Genomic DNA, 19,792 nt, shown 5'->3' with positions numbered 1-19,792 from the left:
GATGATTTTATTGTACTGACTTTTTATTTTAATTTTAAAAATATATATGTGTTTTTAAAAAATTGTTAATGATTAGTGATTAAAAAGCTCGACTGAAGACACACCTACATACTCAATTCAAACAAATGTAACAGTTTATTTGACACATTTAAGTTTGCATCGAGATACTTCTTCATGTAAATAGAAACGAGAGTTTCTCAGTACAGCCACACTTTCATCTGTTAGACTGCTTTGACTTTGAAGTTTAAGAGTCTTTTGCTCCCATCTGTGAAGTGTGGAACTTTTGAATGGTAAAGTGCCCTTCTTTAGTCCCTCTTTGGTGCTGAAATAATTCTTTAATAGAGCAAGTGATACCTTACATGCAGGCAAAATGACTCCCAGACTGCCAGACAAATGAGACACAGATAGACACAAAGATAGATCAGTGCTAAGCACATTGATATCTCCAATGACCCTTTTTGAAATGATTATGGCGCAAGACTGCCCTAAATTACAGTATCACTCATTAGTGCCCTATTTTCTGTCTCGGGAAAGTATGAGGATTGTTATCTTTTCCTACGGGCCTCTCCACAGACAGTCACTATGACTTACAGCATGGCACCATGATGTCATCGCTGTAGTTTGAGCCCTAGAGTGATCCTAATAGAGGCTGAATTTAACTAAAAATAATGAGCAACTGGTCTTTAGATGAAAAAAAGAAAATGTATATTCTAGGTTTGTGCGGGCATTTTCGGTCTTACGTATCACAACACAGAACAGTAGGAGCTCTGTTCAAGCCCTTGGTCTATGCGACCATGACCAATGCATAATGATGCATTTATTTATTTATTTTTTCATTTTTAGTTCCTTTTTTTTTTTTTTTTTTTTTTCTTTCACTGGGGGGCTAGGGGTGTGGGAGGTACACATGCAGAGACGGTTGTGGTGTGGTTTTGGCATACATGTGTTATTCATGTTCAAACATTGTGGTCGTCTCAATCCATATTCATGCTTTTAAAAAGCCTAGCTGTGTGCATGGAAGTATAGTATCCCCTGTCATGTTCCCTCCCTATAGCAACCACAGACAGGGAGATTCAGTTACGTCTGCTTTGGCTGCTTTGGGCATATATGTGTGTATGTTTGTGTATGTGTGTCTATATAGAAGGATGCCCTGTACACCAGAGTCTCTGTTAGTTATGATAGTGTCTAGCAGGTCCCCCCTAGACTTTCTCAGGGGACCCAGCTCTGTTTCAGTGCACCCTCTGCCACACTCTTTCAGCACTTGCTCTGGCCTGGTGTCATCAGCACGGCTAGGGCTTTCATTATGAAGAAAAGTAGAGAGAGAGAGAGAGTGATATAGAGATAAATAGAGATGTTCCCTGGCCTTCTACATTTCCTCTTTCCTCTCCCCCACCTCACTCTCTCTCTCTGTGGAGCAATTGCTCTTTACTCTGTCCATTTTTCATAATTTTATGAGCTTTCACTTTTGTTGAAATACGCTCCGTTTTCCCGTCCCTTGTTGAATAAACGGATGCACACTGTCTAATGACGGTCTTCTGTTAACATTGTAATAATTTTAGTGAACAGCTACACCTATTCAGCATTTTGCTGACCTTATTTTTCCCAAAACAACCTTCAGTGCTTCTTTTCTCTCTTTTCTCTCCCTCCTCCCACATGTTTTACACACCGCCCCAAAACAACAGTGGCACTGTTGAATCTGATGCATATGGATAGCGAGGGGAAGTGCTGCATGTTGATAGAAAGGAAAATATTAGTCCAACATTGGCACAGTGTTTATTGTGTGTTTTGTGTGTGTGCATATGTACTGTGTATAGACAAATGTGAACATTGCTTACTGCATTTAGAGTTTGTCCAGATGTGATCATGACAATGATCACTCTCGCCAATTTTAAACTACTTCCCAACACAGTCATATAATATGTGCTGTCGTTTAAACAGATTTTTATGTCCAATGACACCCCATTACAAGTGCCGGGTATCTAACCTCAATACTTTTTGAGTACTGACTGAAATGGGTCCATAGTAAGGAGTATCGAAAACTGTCAAGTGCTGAAATTTGCAATTGGATGCTCTGTCAAATTCTTATTTACTTATTCTTTGGTCAGATTGTTCAGAATCTAAAACAGGAAACCTTTAACACTGATGACCTGGGGAATGTGGCATATTTTGGTAAATGACAACAGGTTCTGTAGTGAAAAAAAAAAGGAATTAAAAAAACATATCAGTTCTGAAACTCAGGTTTATCATACTGGCACTGGTCTCAAATGTGTCCAAAAAATACCCAGCCTTAACCGATGCTAATGCTAATAAAGATTATAAGGTTTGAGGGGAAGTGAAGACTACTGTCTTCATGAGGTAAATAGTGAATTATTGACAGACATACATTACGTAGATACATTGTAGGGCGTAGGAATCCCAGGTGAGTGATTGTGTGTGTGTGTGTGTGTGTAACAGATGTATTTCTCAGAGATCCTTATAGATAACTCTTGACTGTATATGTACGTTCCTGCATGTGAGCGTGTGTGATCTTGATAGATCTGTGATGAGGCCACCAATGCCTTTCATCCTAATGGATTCCATCTGACCAATCACAGCACAGAGACATGGCTACAGATAAGCCCGTCGGAGCTGGGGAGGTTCCGGTAAACAGCCTGTGATAGGCCCCCCTGTATCCCCCTCTGCTCCTATCAACAATCAGCCAGGGTTAATGGTGAGAGCCTGAGGCTGGCTGATTGGAGCCAGGCTACACATCAGTCAAGACAAACCCAGTGTTGGGCCATATGTCAGGCTCCAGCTATTCGAGTCCGCCTTCTGCCTGACCACAACACCTGCACTTCAATTCAAGAAATCAGACGTGTTTGATGACTTCCCCACTTGATGAAGAACTTAAGCCTGACTGTATCCTGATGATGACACAAGCCATAACTCAAGCTGACCTGTTTCGACCTAACCTGTCAGCAGTCCAGTATTACTATTTTATACTTGAAGATCGGAGACAGGCACTTCAGTTTCTGTCTAACCCTCTCAAATGAAAGTGGGTCACAGTTTGACCCTTTGTCTCCCAGTTGAACCTTATTACTGTTTGCTGTATTTGACCTGTCTGACCAGATCACTGTAAAGTGGGCCAGGGTCAGAAGCTACAGGCCGACCAAGGCTGCTGCCGGGTGGCCACATTTCTTCCTTTCTTTCTTTCTTTCCTTTCTTTCTTTCTTTCTTTCCTTTCTTTCTTTCTTTCTTCCTTTCCTTTTCTTTCTTTCATTTTTTCTTTTTCTTTCCTTTTCTTTTTCTTTCTTTTTTTCCTTTTTGTTCTTTCTTTCTTTCTTTCTTTCTTCCTTTTTTCTTTCTTTCTTTCTTTCCTTTTCTTTTTCTTTCTTTCTTCCTTTCCTTTTCTTTCTTTCATTTTTTCTTTTTCTTTCTTTCTTCCTTTTCTTACTTTCTTTCCTTTTCTTTCTTTCTTTCTTTCTTTCTTTCTTTCTTTCTTTCTTTCTTTCTTTCTTTCTTTCTTTCTTTCTTTCTTTCTTTCTTTCTTTTTTCTTTCTTTCTTTCTTTCTTTCTTTCTTTCTTTCTTTCCTTTTCTTGTTCTTTCTTTCTTTCTTTCTTTCTTTCTTTCATTCTTTCTTTCTTTCTTTCCTTCTTTCTACCAGATCAAAGCTCTGCTGTTCCCTCTCTCCAAAGCGGAGAAAAAGAAAAGAATTAATACTAATGGTGCTGGGAGCAGAGGAATAAAGCGTCAGGGTAATTACCCAGCAATCACTGCAGCATTCCGCAGCTGAGGGGGGCAGAGATAGGGTCTTGAGCCTAAAGAGCATGGACGTGGATCAACTTGGCCAGCACACACACAGACACACTCACACTCACGTACAGCCTAGGTTGCACAAGTGCAATCTGTCTTCATTGAACAGCTCTGGGTCTGCAGCAGTCTCTCCCTGCTCATTTTGCTCTGTGGTGGAGCAGGAGAAATCACTATGAAAACAACGCTCGCTTCGTCTTTCTCGCTGCTTCTATGTCATTGTCTGTGTGCATGTCTGCATCTCTGTGTGTGTTGCATGTATACATACGTGTGTGTGTGTGTATATTGGTTTCCAATTGATATGTATGAATGCAGCGGAGGGTCCGTGTATGAATGACTTTCTGGAGGAATGTGTGGGGAGAGGGGGAGGATGTCTGCTTGTCATGTGTAAGTGCTATATGCAACCCCCATCGCCTGAACCTGGCCCAATATTCATGATAATAATCACAGCTTGATTGTGTGTGAAAAATATGAATTTAATCGATGGTAATAATTCAGGTGCATCTGTAGTTCAAACTTCGAAATATGTTTGTATGTCACTCAGTCAAAAATGTTCAACACAAATAGAAATGATTGTTTTTGATGAGGCTATTATGTCAGTGAAATGGCTGTTGAGTTTGCACTCCATCCCCATGGCCTGCTGTGGAGTCTGTGGTTTCTATTGTATAAAGCTTCATCTCTAAAGTGACCCTTTGAGAGGATTTGTTTGCTTTGTTGCTGGTTACTGACAGTGCAGACATTCAGAATGTTTAATTTATGCTTACAAGCGGTGTTACAGTGAAATAATTTAATAAACCTTTGCTTCTCAACCGCCTTGCTGATGGTGGCAGCTACACTTATTTGTTTAGGGGATCTTATCTGGAATTCCTTGTCTCCCTTTTGTTGTTTTGTCCGCATGTAGTTATTTTTATTTCAAGTTTCATTTCACCTTTTATGCAACATTGTATGAATTAAATTATATTAATGCTATTGGTAATTTGTCGGTGAATTATAATTATAATGAAAGCCAAGTGCTTTGATTACTAAATAATGTATTTAATTTGGAGAATGGTTATTAGAATTATCTTTGAGGGTGTTTTGCTTTAATTTAGTTGATGTGTCTGAGGTCATGCCATAAAGTTAATTCATCATAACTAAGGTCATGTGATTAAGGTCATATGATTCCACCATGTTAGGAATTATTGGGATTTATCAGTGTATGTATGCGGACAGCCTCGTGTATCTGCAGGGATGGTTGCTAGTTTGTAAAATTATACAAGAAAGCTAAAACACATTTATGAAAATTGATAAATGGAAGTCTGTCTGTTTGCTTTTATGTGCTCCTGCAGTCAAATGAAAGTATGTGTCTCACTGATGGACACGGAGTGCCTTTGTATTTCTGAACAGGCACTCGTGGTTAGGAGCAGAATGAATGCTGGGGCAATGGAGAGAAAGCTGCTGTGAGAATCACAGGCCTCAGTCATAATTGTAGTGGAACTCGTAGAAAGTTCTGTTGCTTTCGTTTGCTCCTAGTCTAACATAATTTTTCCTTGGCTATAGGATGGGGGAGGACCTGCCTATTTGATTCGTCAACACTGGCTCCTGCGTATGCATGGTCTTATTCGGTTGGAAGGCATGGGTCGTTTGGTAGAGGCCAGCATAGCAGATATAGAGAGACATGCAGGCACGCTAGCAAAGATGCACGTACACAGTGGCACAACACATTTTTTTGTGCAATTGTGCCCTGCCCTCCTCCGCAGGCAAGTGTTGGCTAACAGATCAAAAGAGCACTTTTACTTCATTGCTTCATTTGTGGGGAAAGACTGTGAGACTTCTTTTGCTCTCTTTGATGTATAGTTTGGAAGGGAAAAAAAATCAAAAACTGTTCTGCAGCAAAAATAAAAAATGACCTTTACTTTTCGTCATTTAGAAAAGTGTGGATGATTTCAGAAACTCAGCATCGTACTTTGAACCTCCCTTCTCTTCCTCCCTCTCTCAGGCACCACTCGTCTTATGAAGTCATTGTGCTTGGTCGTTCCGGACGATAACAGATGAGTAATGACTCCTCGAGCAAAGAAGCATGACATCAGGAAGGTCATTCGAGGGGAATAGGGGAGAGGTGTCATTTTCTGCTGCTTTAGGGGTCTCTGTGTCGTGATGTCCCTTCACATTCCCAACCAGATGACTCAGCGGTCTGTAGAGATCTGGTGGGGACTCCGCAGCCATGATTAAATGGCAGCAATTCCTTTTCAGTAGCTAACTCTATTCATTCAATGTAATGTTGCCTGACATTTTTATGCTTAGCTGTGACTCTTAATCAAAGCAACGCATAATGAGGTACCATAAGTAAAATATAGGACCACTGTATCACACATCTCACAAATATGAAGTTCACTTATACAAAGAACCTTCAGAATTTGAGTATCCTCTGTGGTTGTGTGCATCTATCCTGTCCTCATACATTGGATGCTTGGAAGACAAAACATAACATTTTTTTTCTGTTTTGAATCAACTCTCAGGAGTTGTCAAAGTGGCTAAATGCGCCTGTGGCAGCAAATTACCACATGGGGGCACCAGCTTACACAATATCAGTGCTTCCACAGTCTGCCGATGTTCCCTATGTTGTTCTGTTTCACAGGCAGAGATGGGGGTGAGAGGTGATGGAGGGACGAGGGTTAAATGAAGTGCAAGCGCACCCTCCTCACACCGAAAAGGTCACTGTCTTCCCTTAGCTTCATGACAAACTGTGTTTCTCTTTGAAAAGCCACATCTAAGAGCTAAGAAGCAGGAGGAAGTTTATTAATCAGGAATCAACAAGATGATGGCAGGGGATTAGAGCAGTATGCAGGTGTACAAGTTTAAATATACCGCAACACGCACATGCAAACACACACATACAAACATCATAAAATCCTAAATTTAATCTGTACATGCTTTACTTGGAGAGCAACATGTGACTGTGGAGCACTTGAAGTAGCAGTATGATACTTCCAATATGTAGTCTTTCATCATGTTTCTGTTGGACTGTGACCTAGATTTCTCTGGGGAAGTACATGCTGTGTTACTACATATTGTTCAGTTTGCGGTTATTGTCCCTCCGTGTGTGTGAGTGTGTGTGTGTGTATTTGTGTGTGGCTGTGTGTGCGTGCGCTTGTGCATGTGTATATGCATACATGTCAGTGCCAGGGTCTTTGGGTTTTTACAACTGTCCCTGTCATATTTTAGAGGTGATGACAAGCGCAGAGAAATGAGTTGCCTTTCAGAGAGGGCGACCAATTATTGTTTGGTGTTTTTATTGGTCCAAAATAGTTTTAAAAATACAAATGATTGTACTTTTTATGGTGGTCACGCTCCACGCTGGTCTCCTTTGTGTTCTGCAGAAATGATTCCTCTGGAGGCCACAGAGTTCTAGTTCTTAGCTTGGATGGAAGACAGACGGGTCGACTGGGTTTGTGGTTCTGCCCTGGAACAAGCTGCTTTTAGATCACGATTTTTTGCCAGGGACACTGGGCCTGATACTATTTCACTAACTTCTCTCCCATTACATTAGAACTCAGCTTGTCCTAATCATGATCAAACTGTGCAGGCTGCAACCACAATGCAACATCAAGGCTCCCAAAGGATTTCAAAGTCCACTGAACAGAGAAATTTGTTTTGTTGAGAACTATTAACTTTACATAAATGTGTGTCAGCTATTGTTTGAGAATTTGAATTCCCCTCCACTTTGAATATTTTGTCTTTCATTGAAGAATTAATAAATGCCATTTAAAAAAAAAACCTTTTTCTTGTATGTTTTTATCACTGATGACAATATCACAGTCCACTAGTTTCACCAAGTAGTTTATACAGGAAGTCATAAACAATATGACTGTGGCCAGCATCACCAAGTTTATTTGTAAGCCATCTTTGTTCCCACATATTTGCAGTGAAATACTGCAATCATTTTTTAGAATGGTAGCTACAATGCCCCCCTTCCTGCATCCTTCTTTTTACATAATGATGTCAATGATGATTTGTCGATTAGTCAACTACTATTTTGCTGCTGACTCATAAAGACGTGTAGTCATGACATCTCTAAATCCCACAGCCACCCGATGTTTTAGAGTACTTAACTGTTCAGCTGCATTTTGGAGCTACAACTGTCGATAGCATGTGCAAAGTCAAGGTCAATGAAAGGTAACTGCACATCAACACTCCCACTTTTAAGGGGAACCTGGTCCAGTCCTATCAGCATGTTGATAAAGTTATCAGAGTCAAAACAGTAAGGCGGTAAACAGTGGGGAGCCATGTGTGTGGGAGGTGGCTGAAACAGACGTCATGGTTTCTCAAGAGGATACATACTCCCTGAGACAGACAGTCCACACCGCAGTGCCTGGCCCATAGAGTCATGGTAGCTGCCTATCGTAGGTGGTCTGCTACAGCGGGAGGTGTGTGTGGTTGGAGAGTGGGATGACATATGCACAGCGGTTTAATGATAAAAGCCTCTGTGTGTGTGTGTGTGTGTCTAGCTGTGTGTCTTTGTGTGTTTAAGAGAGATGCGGGAGTATAGTTTGAGGAGCCTCATACACTGAGAGATAAAATGAATGACTGCTGTTCTCATCATAACAACCAAGCTACTGGAAGAGAGGCCCCCTCTCTCCCGAAAAGGCATATGGCTGTCCTGTGCCTCGCCTGTCCACAAAAGGCATTTCTCCTCTGAGGGTATGTCGGGCTTTGAGAATTCTGACAGAATTCCTTGCCCTCTTTCCCATATCCATGACTCACATGACTCGTTCTCATCCGCCGGTACAAGGTTTAAGTTGTGTTGAACGTTTTCTGCACAATTTCACAGAAGGCCGAGCGACGCGGCTAAATATTTCATCGGGGGGTTGTTATTTTGTGCGACCAGGCCAAAGCAAACTTAAGCCTGGTGAAGAATGTAATCATTTATCTAAGACCAGGGGCGACATGCTCAATTTGACCTGAAATAGGGCTCTGTGGTGCCCACAGGGACAGGGAGCAAGGGTGTGCATGAGTGCATATGTATATGTTTCGGTGCGTATTTAGTAGAACAAGGTATGTCAAAGCCTCTGAGCTGCCACAACGAGAGGCCAAAGTGAGAAATTTGGTTTGTTTGCACTTCCTCCTGTGTTTACTTTTATGTGGAGATAAGCATGTTCCAGCATCAGTCTAGTGTAGTCTGTCAGCTTTCACCAGTGCCCGATGATGTGGAGATCATCTATGTTATAATGTGTGTGGTTTTAGCACTCAAGTAAGTGCCTGCATCCCTAGGAAAATAAGTGAAACCTCTTCAGACCACTCACTTCAAATGAGAGAAACATAAGAGGAAAAAATGAGGAAACCTATATAACACTCAACTCTCTCAGTCTCTTTCTCTTTTACAGTGCCCATCCTAAAATCCCATCTAACACACCCATGGTAATCATGAAGTACTGGGAATGTTATCTGACTATGGCAGTGTGAAGCTTTCCCATCATTCCCTGAAGGGTTTATTGTCCCTATCGCTTATGGACTGACCTACCAGAGCCTTTAGCTTGGTTGTGTAATGACTGTCATTAACCTATCAAGATCTGCCGAAGGGTCCTGTCCACTTTTTCCCACCCCCTCCTGCCACTTTCCCTCCATTGCCAAAACCAAGATGGCTCCCTTAAACCCTTGGTCTTGCCCTCCAGGGAGCAGAGAACACCAAAGTCTGCAGTCTAATTGGATTCATTTGTAAAATAGCTGTGGAGATTTGAACATTATCTATCTATGTACCCATGACTGGAATGTAGCTTATTCTCCCCACTGGGCATTTTTACCATGTCACCATTTCAGTTAAAATGTGGTCTCTTGATAGCCTGAAGTGCTTTTCTTGTTTTTATTGGATTCTTGTGTTCATTAAATAATGATTTCTTTTCAGTGCATATGACTTTCTTTTGTACAACAAAAGCCCTGATCTGAAAAAAGGACCACTTGGGTCAAATGTGTTATTAATGCTTTGCAGCAGTGAGTGAGTGGTGCTTTGTCTGTCTGAAGAAAAACCATTAAAGAAGACTGGGTTGGAAACTGCAAAATACAGTAGATGCTATATATTAGTGCATAGATCTCAAAGAATCTCAGGGAGACTTTCTAAATGGAACTTCCTTTTTTCCAAAGATGATATTAATTTACACTTAAGAGGAATGTAGAGCGTGCCTGTGGGAATAATGATAAGCCACAAGCAAGTCACTATGTCCTGTCACCAGATGTGCTGTGCCTTTGTAACTGATTTGTAGACCTCTTGAGTCTCATTGTATTGCACTGTGTTGTACCTCCAGCTGCATCTGCTAGTGTTTTGTTTTGGTACAGCTCGGAGCGTTTTGTGTTTGTGTGTCTTTGTGTGTGTTTGTGTTCATCAGATAAAGGCTGTTGAACACCACAACTGGCTATTACACCACCACTTCAGCGACATGAGGTTAGCCACAGAAAGGCAGATGCAGAGACAAAGCCCCTTAAGTCAAAGGGTTGAATTAACTCTTAGTACAATGCTAAACTGGTACTGAGGCTGATTTGGTCGGACCGTCCAACGGCTTTGTTGTTTACACGTCTCCAATAAGTCTTCTATGCAGCAATAGAATAAACTTTTTCTACTCTCTATGGATCCAACCATAATTGTTTTGACCAAAGCCTTACAGTGGAGGCTTTCATTGCAGCTCATCTTTGAGATGCCAGGCCAGAATGGAAGACATTACCACAGGAAATTGGAGAATGCAGCCAGTGGCTGAGCACACTATTCAGTGTCTAGATTCATCTTCTAGATGAATCAGCGGTCAATGGGATAATTTCTTTTTGTGGTACTTTGGTACCACAAGGTCTCTAGTCACAATTGTCCAGTCAGGTACATTGTGCTTCTGCTACTTTCAAGTTCAGTCTAAATTGTTCTGCCTTCAGTTGTTGTGTATTTGTTTCACATCAATGTGCTGCTTATATGATGCCCTCTCTTTCTCTGTCCTTCTCTCTCCAGATTGAGAACCTGTTGGAGCAATTAAAGGATAAGGACAAACAGCTGAGTGGGTTGAGGGAAAGGGTCCAAGGCCTTCAGACCGATTCCAGCAACACAGACACAGCTCTGGCCACACTGGAGGAGGCCCTATCAGAAAAGGTACACCGGATAAAGAGAGGGTAAAGATAGAGGGTAAGCAAAGTTGACAGTGACCCAGTGAGAAAAGAAAGTAAAGTTTAGTGTTGATGTTGAGGGAGGTATTGCGTTGTGAGGAAGGTGGCTGGTGTGGATGGTGTGAAGAATAAAGCATGCTATTGACGCAGAGGCTAAAACTTCTTTGTCAGACAATAAACGCTCACAAAATAAAATCATTAGACCACCATTCGGTCTGGAGCGGTCTGGAAATTTTTACCCATTGAGGCGCACTGGTCTTTCAGGAAGCTGGTATATGGCATGAGGCTTAATTAAGTTGCATACTTTGCTATGACTCACTGTCATAATTTACTGACACAACCTCCTAATTTATAGACCTTGGACCACACTAGATGAGGTCCTGTCTGAAAACAGTGAGGGAAAGAAGGAGGCACAGAGAGAAGGGAGGTCTAAGGTGAACATAGACAGAGGATTATTCCCTGTCTGTAACTGTGCTGAACGTAGGGAGTGAATGATCTATAGAATAAGAGGAGGATAGAAGTTTTGAAAGGGGGAGGAATGGAAGGATGGAAAAGGGGAATGGCAGAAGAGGCACAGCCCTGATGGAAGAGGTGGCCTCAGAATTAAGGGAGGGAGAGGTCAAGGAATGCAAGGGTGGAGGCAGAGAAGAAAATGAGTAACTTCTGCAAGCCATTTGAAAGAAGAAGAGAAAGAACAGAGCCGGCAAGAGAAATACAGTTAGAATGGATCAGACAGGGATGAAAATTCAGTAAAAGATAACACAGTCATGCATACATAGAGGAAAAAAATCAACTGTGATTGTAACATAAAGAGAGAGATAGTGCAGACATGATGTACTGTAAAGTCTCAATGGGACATGTACAGCCCTGGTCCAATGTTATTGTAGTATCAAGTTTGTATTTAACTCTGTTCTCTGTGGTCTATCCACAGTTCAATTTGATCTAATATTGGAATTGCTTTTTTAAACTGGATTGACCGGTCTCCATAGCCACAAATAATAATGAGTGTTATGCCCCTGAAAAATGGGGAAAAATACAGACAAGAGTGAATGATAAATGTACAAAATACAAATTACTGTGCGAAACATATCAGCACATGTGTCCATGTGAGTTCATAGCAGATACAAAATAGTGGTCTCACTTGGGGCAGTTGCAGGTTTTACTCTGCTATTGAGCGCGGGCTCTGATCGCCATATACACTTTACAACACTCGACAGAACTTTACACTAACTTACTCAAAATGTTACATAATCACTCACTTTAAATTATTACAAACACTTTAACAGCGTAAATTACTGACAAAATATCTGAAAAACAGGGAGAAATAATCACAAGAGTAACGGGGTGATGTTTCCTCGGTGAGAGCGTTTACCTGAATGAGAAAAATTTCCTTTAGGTAGAGACAGGAGAGAGAAGAGAAGACTGGAGACAGAAGTAATCAATGTCAGGCTGGCAGATTAAGACCACTTTGCAGATCACTGATAATACTATCACAGCTTACATGAAACAATAAAGAATTAAATGAACAATTCCATTAATAAATTCACTTTTAGCATTTTAACCCTTTTTGAACATACTACAAATTTTTATTGTTTTAAACACAATATTAAGGCTTTTAACAACCCATATAAATTGTCACTCATGAACGTATGATCTTTTTAACCTTACAACAGGATTTGAACCTTATTACATACCATGAATTTACCAACTTTTAAAACTTACTATGAGTATATTATCTTTTACCTTGTCACACGACCACAGTACTGTACATACAGTAAAAGTGCACCGAACAACTGCCATATGAATCCAGGTGCACTAAGCAGACTTATAGTATTCCACATGAGCGGATGGACTGGATGTTGGTCATAAACATTCAGCATTTGTTGATTTCTGGCAACATGAGAGAGCATCTGGTCTCCATAAAAGCCTCACCTCAACACTACTGAGCTAGCGAGCCGCCACTAACACTAAAAGATGAATGGCCTCGCTGGCCACTGTGGTGTTTTGTTTTCAGAAGAATGCATAGCATTTCATCGCACAGGTCATTTACCCAATAAAACCCCAATGATTTTACAGTATTCCCTGGTAAGTAAGTTACTTTCGAGAAGCATGGAAAATTCTCCTCACCCGAAAGAGTTGGAATGCTGATGCAAATTCTTGCTTTGAATAATGGTTTTTATTGTTTTTTTCTGGTCTACACAAGCTTTTAGAAATGTGTTTATGAATTTGGACTCATGGTTACAGAGTGCCAATGATTTCTAATTGGAGACAGGCTTTCACACAGGGCAGGTTTGATGTTATATACTATACTATCATGACCATGAAGATGTCAAATTCTCGTCTGGCAGTATATACATTACCCTGAGCTGACTGGCTTCATTTCAGAGTGGCTCCATCTTGCTTAGCTTTGTTGCATGTTTAAAGTTGTTGCTAGCACACATTTGTTGGTACTACATTAAAAAAAAAAAAGATTGCTTTGGCGCTGGAGGCTAAAAAATGGTTTCCAATTTACATGTTTGTTTGTACTGGAGGCTAAAAGATGGATGCTAGTTTACATTTTGTTGGCACTGGCTGCTGGTTAAGAGTTTATAGAGTTCCCAGTTAGGGCAGATGTGGATGTCCAGCTGTACTGCTCGTCTTTCAGTGGCTGCCTCATTTTTATGTGTTTATGTGTTCATGCGTTCCAATGTACACATACTGTTTGTGAGTATGTTTGTGCTTTTGCATTTGTTTTTAATGTATTTCTCTATGCAACATTAGCTTCTCATTGTGATCTGGCCTGCCAAGAGTATTCTCAAATTAGGAAACTATGAAGAAACAGAGTCAATAAAAGAGTTTAAAGGAGCTTTCCTAAACAAAATCTGAGTGGTGTGTTTAACGTTCAGTTAGAACTACACATGAAAAGAAATAAACGCTGCTTGCAACATTTCAAAAGTTGATGTCAAAACCTTGTCAAAGTTCAAATTGTTTCGACTCTGAACATTGCATCTCAATGTTTTTTTCAGTGGTTCAGTGGCAGATGTAACATTGGTGCAGCCAACAAAACTCCCTTGATTAAAAGTGAATGTCTTTTTACACTTTGTCAAGTGCTTTGACACTGATCATGTGAAAGCAGCTTAAGTGGAATCAGACACAGGGTTGATTGAGTTCTTAACGAATATGAACCGATATGTATGCTTGCACTGCTGCATTACCACATTGAATGTGTGTGTGTTTGTTTGTCTCTGCCTTACGAGGCTTATTTCTCCTTTTATTTCCTTTGTGTTGATTTTTATTTAATTGAACTGCACTTAATTTATATCAATTCAATCAAACATCTTTCACTTTGTGCTTCCAGATGTAAGTCGATTAATAGCCTATGTCCGCTGATGTGTGTTTATATGTACATTCTGTGTGCAACACACATGGACTCACACAGAACATAGATGTTTTTGCTTAAAATGATCTTTTATCAACTAAATTTGTTTTTGTTGCAGACGGACTTTGAAATGAATAGCATAATGGCACAATAAACTGTAAATCCCTTTTCTGTGTCGGCCCATCTGTTTACCCAGAAACCACTTCTGATGCAGCCTACATATAATTCAGCTGTGATGAGGAGAACGTTGGCGAGCTTTTCAGACTTTGTGGTCAACACAGGGTGTGTGTAATGTGTTTACAAGAGTGAGTGTGTGTGTTGCTAATCACACACCCTGTCACAAACCTGCTTTTGGAGCCAGTCGCTAGCCACAGTACTGTGGTTCTAATTAACAGGCTGGGGCATTGTGCCCATGCCGAACCCTGTATTTTAGTGTGTATGTGTGTGTTTTCCTGTCTGTGATATTATGTGTATTGTGTTTTGTTTACGTGTGCTCCACACTTATGTCTCATAGAGGCAGGTTTTATTATCACATCCTGGTCTCTTTCCCTAAACCCCAAACATCCTAGAGATATTTCATAATGTGGGGAAAACACCCAGGACCTATTAGCCATGTGGTCTCTCTCCCTCGCTTCTCTCTCTCGCCCTCTCTTCCAAAGCCCACTATGCAGTACTGTACTGTGCCAGGTCTAGTTAGTGGCTGTATTTGTCCAATTACCCAGGGGTTTAAAGCTGCCAATCATGCGGCGATGCCACATCGTAAAGCCCCATTGCTGAGCTGTGCTCTGTGCCTAAATAAACACCTGAATAAACACCTTGATAATCACTTCAGTCCACACCTAAACACACACACATACACCTTTGCACACACCTACTACACACACCTTCCATGCTCCGCCACCCATGGCGTGGACCTGGCCTCGGGCCAGTGCCCAAAGCCATGGTCCTCCCGCTGTCCAATATGATTAGAGAATAGAGAAAATTATGATGAAAGTATTCCAACTTGGTTTATCAGTAGGTAATGTAGAGTTGCTAGGAAGTGATCTACAGTACTGTCCAAACCGCCAATAAATCTGTCTCTGTCCCTCAACCCTTCAGTTCCTCCTGCTCTACTTGGCTCTGATCTCTCTCTGTCCCTGGTATTATTTATGGTAGTATTATTTATGATGGGCATTTATGAGTTTGTCTTTGGCTGCACTTTGCAAAGCATGCTTTTGAGCCTATTCAGCAAGACTGCATGGCTCAAAAATTTCAGTAATGATAGGGAAGACCTGCATCACACAGGGCTGACAATCTTTTGCAGTCTGGAAGCAAAACAACATCCATTTTATAACATGTCTTAAATGTGAACAAGGTTTTATGCAGATTATAGCAATCTAGGCCTTTGCCATATTCCCACTCAAACTTCTTACTGATTTTTTTTTTTTCCCCCATCTCACTATCTCAGGAGCGAGTGATTGAGAATCTCCGGGAGCAGAAGGAGCGGGAGGACAGGGTTCGACTGGAGGAGCTGGAGCAGATGAAGAAGGAGAACCAGGAACTGAAGGACAAACTGTTAGCCGTGCAGCCCCAGAAAGTGTCCCAGAGTCAGCCTGCTAATCCTGTGCCGACCCAGAACCAGAGGCTTGATGGAGAGGTCTGTATGGAGAGGGGGTTGCACATCTGTGTGGTCAATAACACCTGAGGAACAATTGAAACACGGGATATTGAGGGAGATAACATCGAAAAGTGTCTGCTGTGTGTGTTTGTGTGTGTGTGTGCGTGTGTAGTATAGAGTGATGTTTCATTTTTGGTTATTGTTGTAATCACTTCTTAATATAACATGGAACCTGAATAATCCAAAAACAATATAACACACGGGTGAAACAGTGTGCATGTTGATACAAGCACTGTACACACTCAAGATTGATGGTCTGGTATGTGTGTGTGGACTGCAGACAAACAGACATCAATATTTCATCGTCATCTACATCATAACAGACTTGCACATACTGCACCACTTGTGCCAAGCTCTAAAATAAGCCCAAAGACAAAATTTCACAGACACCATAAAACAAATACTAAGAAGTACACTTCTCAATACCTTTTACTGTTAATACTTCAAACGAACATCATGACACTTTATAATTATTTTTATTGTACAAAAAGAATTAAAAGAATTTACTTTTACAACCACTCTGCAGTGGTTGTAATGTGCTACTTGTACCCTGTATTTACATTGCTAACATATACAGTAATAGTAATTCCACTCTCTTACCTCCCTGTGAGCATCCACACTATTGTTGGCAACTCACAAGTAAAGGGCGTTCCTGCACTTTGTCCCACAGGATAAAGGGATGAATTAAGAGAGAGTGATTTATGAAGGTAAAAGATCCCTCTATCCCTGTTCAGGTGCCAAGTGAGAGGCCTTGCTGTCTTTTTTCTCTCTCTTTTTCCTCTCCCAGGCTTACAAGCCAGGACAGACTCTCGTCCTGCCAGAATTTATGAGAATGTTTTCTTTTATTCTCATAAAAAAAGCATACACACATCTTATTCCTCTGAAATGATATGATGTGATATACTGAATGTTGACGCGGCACCACATGAAAAGGACAGCAGCTCAATAAGCCTTTGTAGTGAGCAGATTCACACTCCGACAGAAGTGTTGCCATAATTGGGCTATTTTATGTACTTGCCAGCAATCAGACCTGTTATGTAAACTTAGAGATTCTTCAAGAAGACAGATGATGTTTGTGTGTTTATATGAGCTTGGGTGTGTGTGTGTGTGTGTGTGTGTGCGCGCTTTGCTCTGTGTGTGCCTGAGCATGCATGCCAGCACAAAAACAACTGTGTGTGTGTGTGTGTGTGTGTGTGTTTCCGTGCATGAGTGTCTGCATGTGTTTGAGTATGTTGGTATGTTTGATCCTATTGTCGGGCAGTGGACTGTGACAGGTTGTGAGACTTTAATACTCAGTAGGTCAGAGGTGAACTGACATGCTGCCTGAGATTATTCTGATCAAACCGACCTACCACACACACACACGTACGCATTCAGTGCCATTGAGGCACGTCATCAGCCAGTGTATGACACGATTGACACTGACTGCCACGTGTACTTTTAGGTTCTGTAAATACTGTAATACTATTGTATTATAGTGTTGTTTCGAATCCCAGAATCCAGTGCACAACAAAAGCTTCGCTGCGAGGTGCTGCACATGGTAGAGATCCAGCAGCACTAAAACTCAAATGATAGTCAAATAAAACTCAATTGACAATTCCAAGCAGTGGTCGAACGCTTCACTTCAATGCAACCAGCTGCACTCTTTTCCCTCCTGGCGACTGGCTGCACTGTCTCTTTGAGGGCCCTGTGGTCGCTCACTTTGGTGAGGACGGTGGTGGAATTGACTGCATTCTGACGTCAGGACAGCAGACGTACTGGTCATCTTCTGCCACAGTCTGAAAACCTTTTCAGATTACACCTCGACAACTCATGCTATGTCTCATTTCTAAAAAGACAATGAGCAAAAAAAAAACCCCAAAACCTAAAAACCTTAGCTTGAACTGTGTTTTTGTTTAAGGGGGTTGGGCTTTCTCATGTTCCTATCAAGTCTGAATGCACTTATTGTAAGTTGCTTTGAACAACAGCAATAAAATGATGTGTTTTTGCTATATAAATTCATCAACTCTATACAGAAACTACACAGCAGAACGTGCTTACTTGCTGTGATAAATATCCTCAGCAAATTAGCTGAACTGTCCTTGTGTAACTTGTGTTAATGCTACTAGAACATAATGCTGTTGCTGGGTGAAATGGTTGCTTTTTGCACAATGTCAAAAATTTTATTATATTTTATTATTTTCTGTAAACCTCACAACCATTCGTGATATATAGAAAATGTTTTAGAAATACGTACATTAATCCAAGAGTTGTACAATGTTACTACCCAAATCAGTGTCCTCATTTGACTTTAATTCAGAATACCTCCAAACATGGACAGGACAGTTCTACACAGCCATTTTCCTCTCAAGCACATGTAGAGTTTGTGTTTGTCATCGGGTCGTGTACTCACAGTGGCCCACTCACTGTATCTGCAGATGTTTGTATTACTCACTCAGTCAAGCTGTTAGCAGAGCTTTTTATCTTGACCCCAGAGCTCTGTTGACTTCACTGCATCCTCATCCTCTTCCCATAAAACAGTATTTGTTGATCCCGGGGTTAATAAAGGACTTCTGGAACTAAACACTGGTTCTTCAAAGAGGAAAACAGTAAAGAACCTCAGGGAATGCAGTGACCTTTCTGAAGTGGGTTGGCTTAAATCAGCGAGGAGGCACCACACCTTAACTGACTTTTCAATCCTATTGAAAAGACAGTTTAGTCTTTTCAAGCCTGGCGCATGTCGTATCATCTTACATTTTCTTTTTTTTTGTTGCTTTTTTGTTGTTCTTCATGTCTTTTTGATGATAATATGGAGATAAGACCAACCAGACAATGATTTTTGACTGATAGAGCAAGTATGTAAAGACTGATATTACCTTAAGGTGTCAAAACTTTTTTTTTTTAATGCTACCCAGCCTTGGTGCTGTTGGGTAGCCTCTGACCAAACATTAAATAACCTATTGTAAAGCCTGGTGGTCACACATATTTAACTTATTTGTAGTATTTGCACTTGAGAGAAATTTCCAGGTTTGATAATAATGATTTCAATAACCATATATGTAATTTTATCTTTACCAGTCTTCCCCCTCCTGTTATAATATCACTAATTCCAGTTGGGCTTTCTCTCAGACCCTGCCTTGCACTTTTCTGAGTTTTCAACTGAAAGAACATAACAAACTTTGATCCACTTAAGCCTAATGCATTTTCTATTGGCTAAAATAGGACTTGGTTCGTGTGGACAAGAGTATGGGGCTAGGTGTGGAAGTAATGGGGGTGAAGAGGAGGTAAACAATGACTATGCTTGCCATTCCAGAGAGTCAAGTGTTTCCCTTTTTGTGCAGGATTTAACCCTTAGTTCAGACTCATGCAGAGATAAAATTATAAGGCTCTACAAGGTCTCCCTAATCAAACATATGGACATACTCACATACTGTCTGCAACACTGGCGTGTGAGCAAGACACAATACAACAGAGTCATCGTTTGTAATGATAACAATGTCATCATTGAAATTTTGAGTCAATGTTATTGTATATTTTAATATTTACAAAAGCGTTCCCGCAAAGCTACCTCATCATGCATGCCTGTATCCTGCAGTAAGTGCAAGAAGTACGAACCCCCTCCGCCCCCAATCCTTTAGCCACGCTCACGCTGTGCCCATGGCTGTATCACGCATATGCAGGGGACAACTTGAGCATCTTGTTATCTGGTGGGTTTGTTACAATTGGAGAGATTGTTCAGATTGGCTAGTGGTAATAGTTAACAGACACTCCTTGGGGTTTTTCTAATGACAGAGTCAAGTAGAACTACATGTACAGTCCCAGACTTATCTAGACCTGACAATAAATTGTTCAGTGTGTGTGCGCGCGTGTGTGTTTGTGTGCTCGTCTTCACTTG

At 40.9% G+C, this 19,792-nt stretch overlaps 1 protein-coding gene across 9 annotated transcripts in view; it reads left to right on the top strand.

The window, feature by feature from the left end:
* Positions 1-19,792, top strand: part of LOC137184583 (ERC protein 2-like) — a 156,238-nt gene that overhangs the window by 43,016 nt on the left and 93,430 nt on the right. For all 9 annotated transcript variants that reach the window (XR_010928686.1, XM_067592385.1, XM_067592389.1 and 6 more), the window contains 2 exons: positions 10,752-10,889; positions 15,709-15,897. Coding sequence is in view for 8 of the 9 variants with exons in the window: in XM_067592385.1 (XP_067448486.1) it covers positions 10,752-10,889; positions 15,709-15,897 (327 nt within the window). In the remaining variant the exon portion in view is untranslated. The remainder of the gene's footprint in view (positions 1-10,751; positions 10,890-15,708; positions 15,898-19,792) is intronic.

Source organism: Thunnus thynnus, chromosome 6, assembly GCF_963924715.1.
Source record: "Thunnus thynnus chromosome 6, fThuThy2.1, whole genome shotgun sequence".
NCBI classification, from domain to species: domain Eukaryota; kingdom Metazoa; phylum Chordata; class Actinopteri; order Scombriformes; family Scombridae; genus Thunnus; species Thunnus thynnus.
Note: the sequence above shows the minus strand (reverse complement) of the source record. Positions and strands in the feature narration are given on the sequence as shown.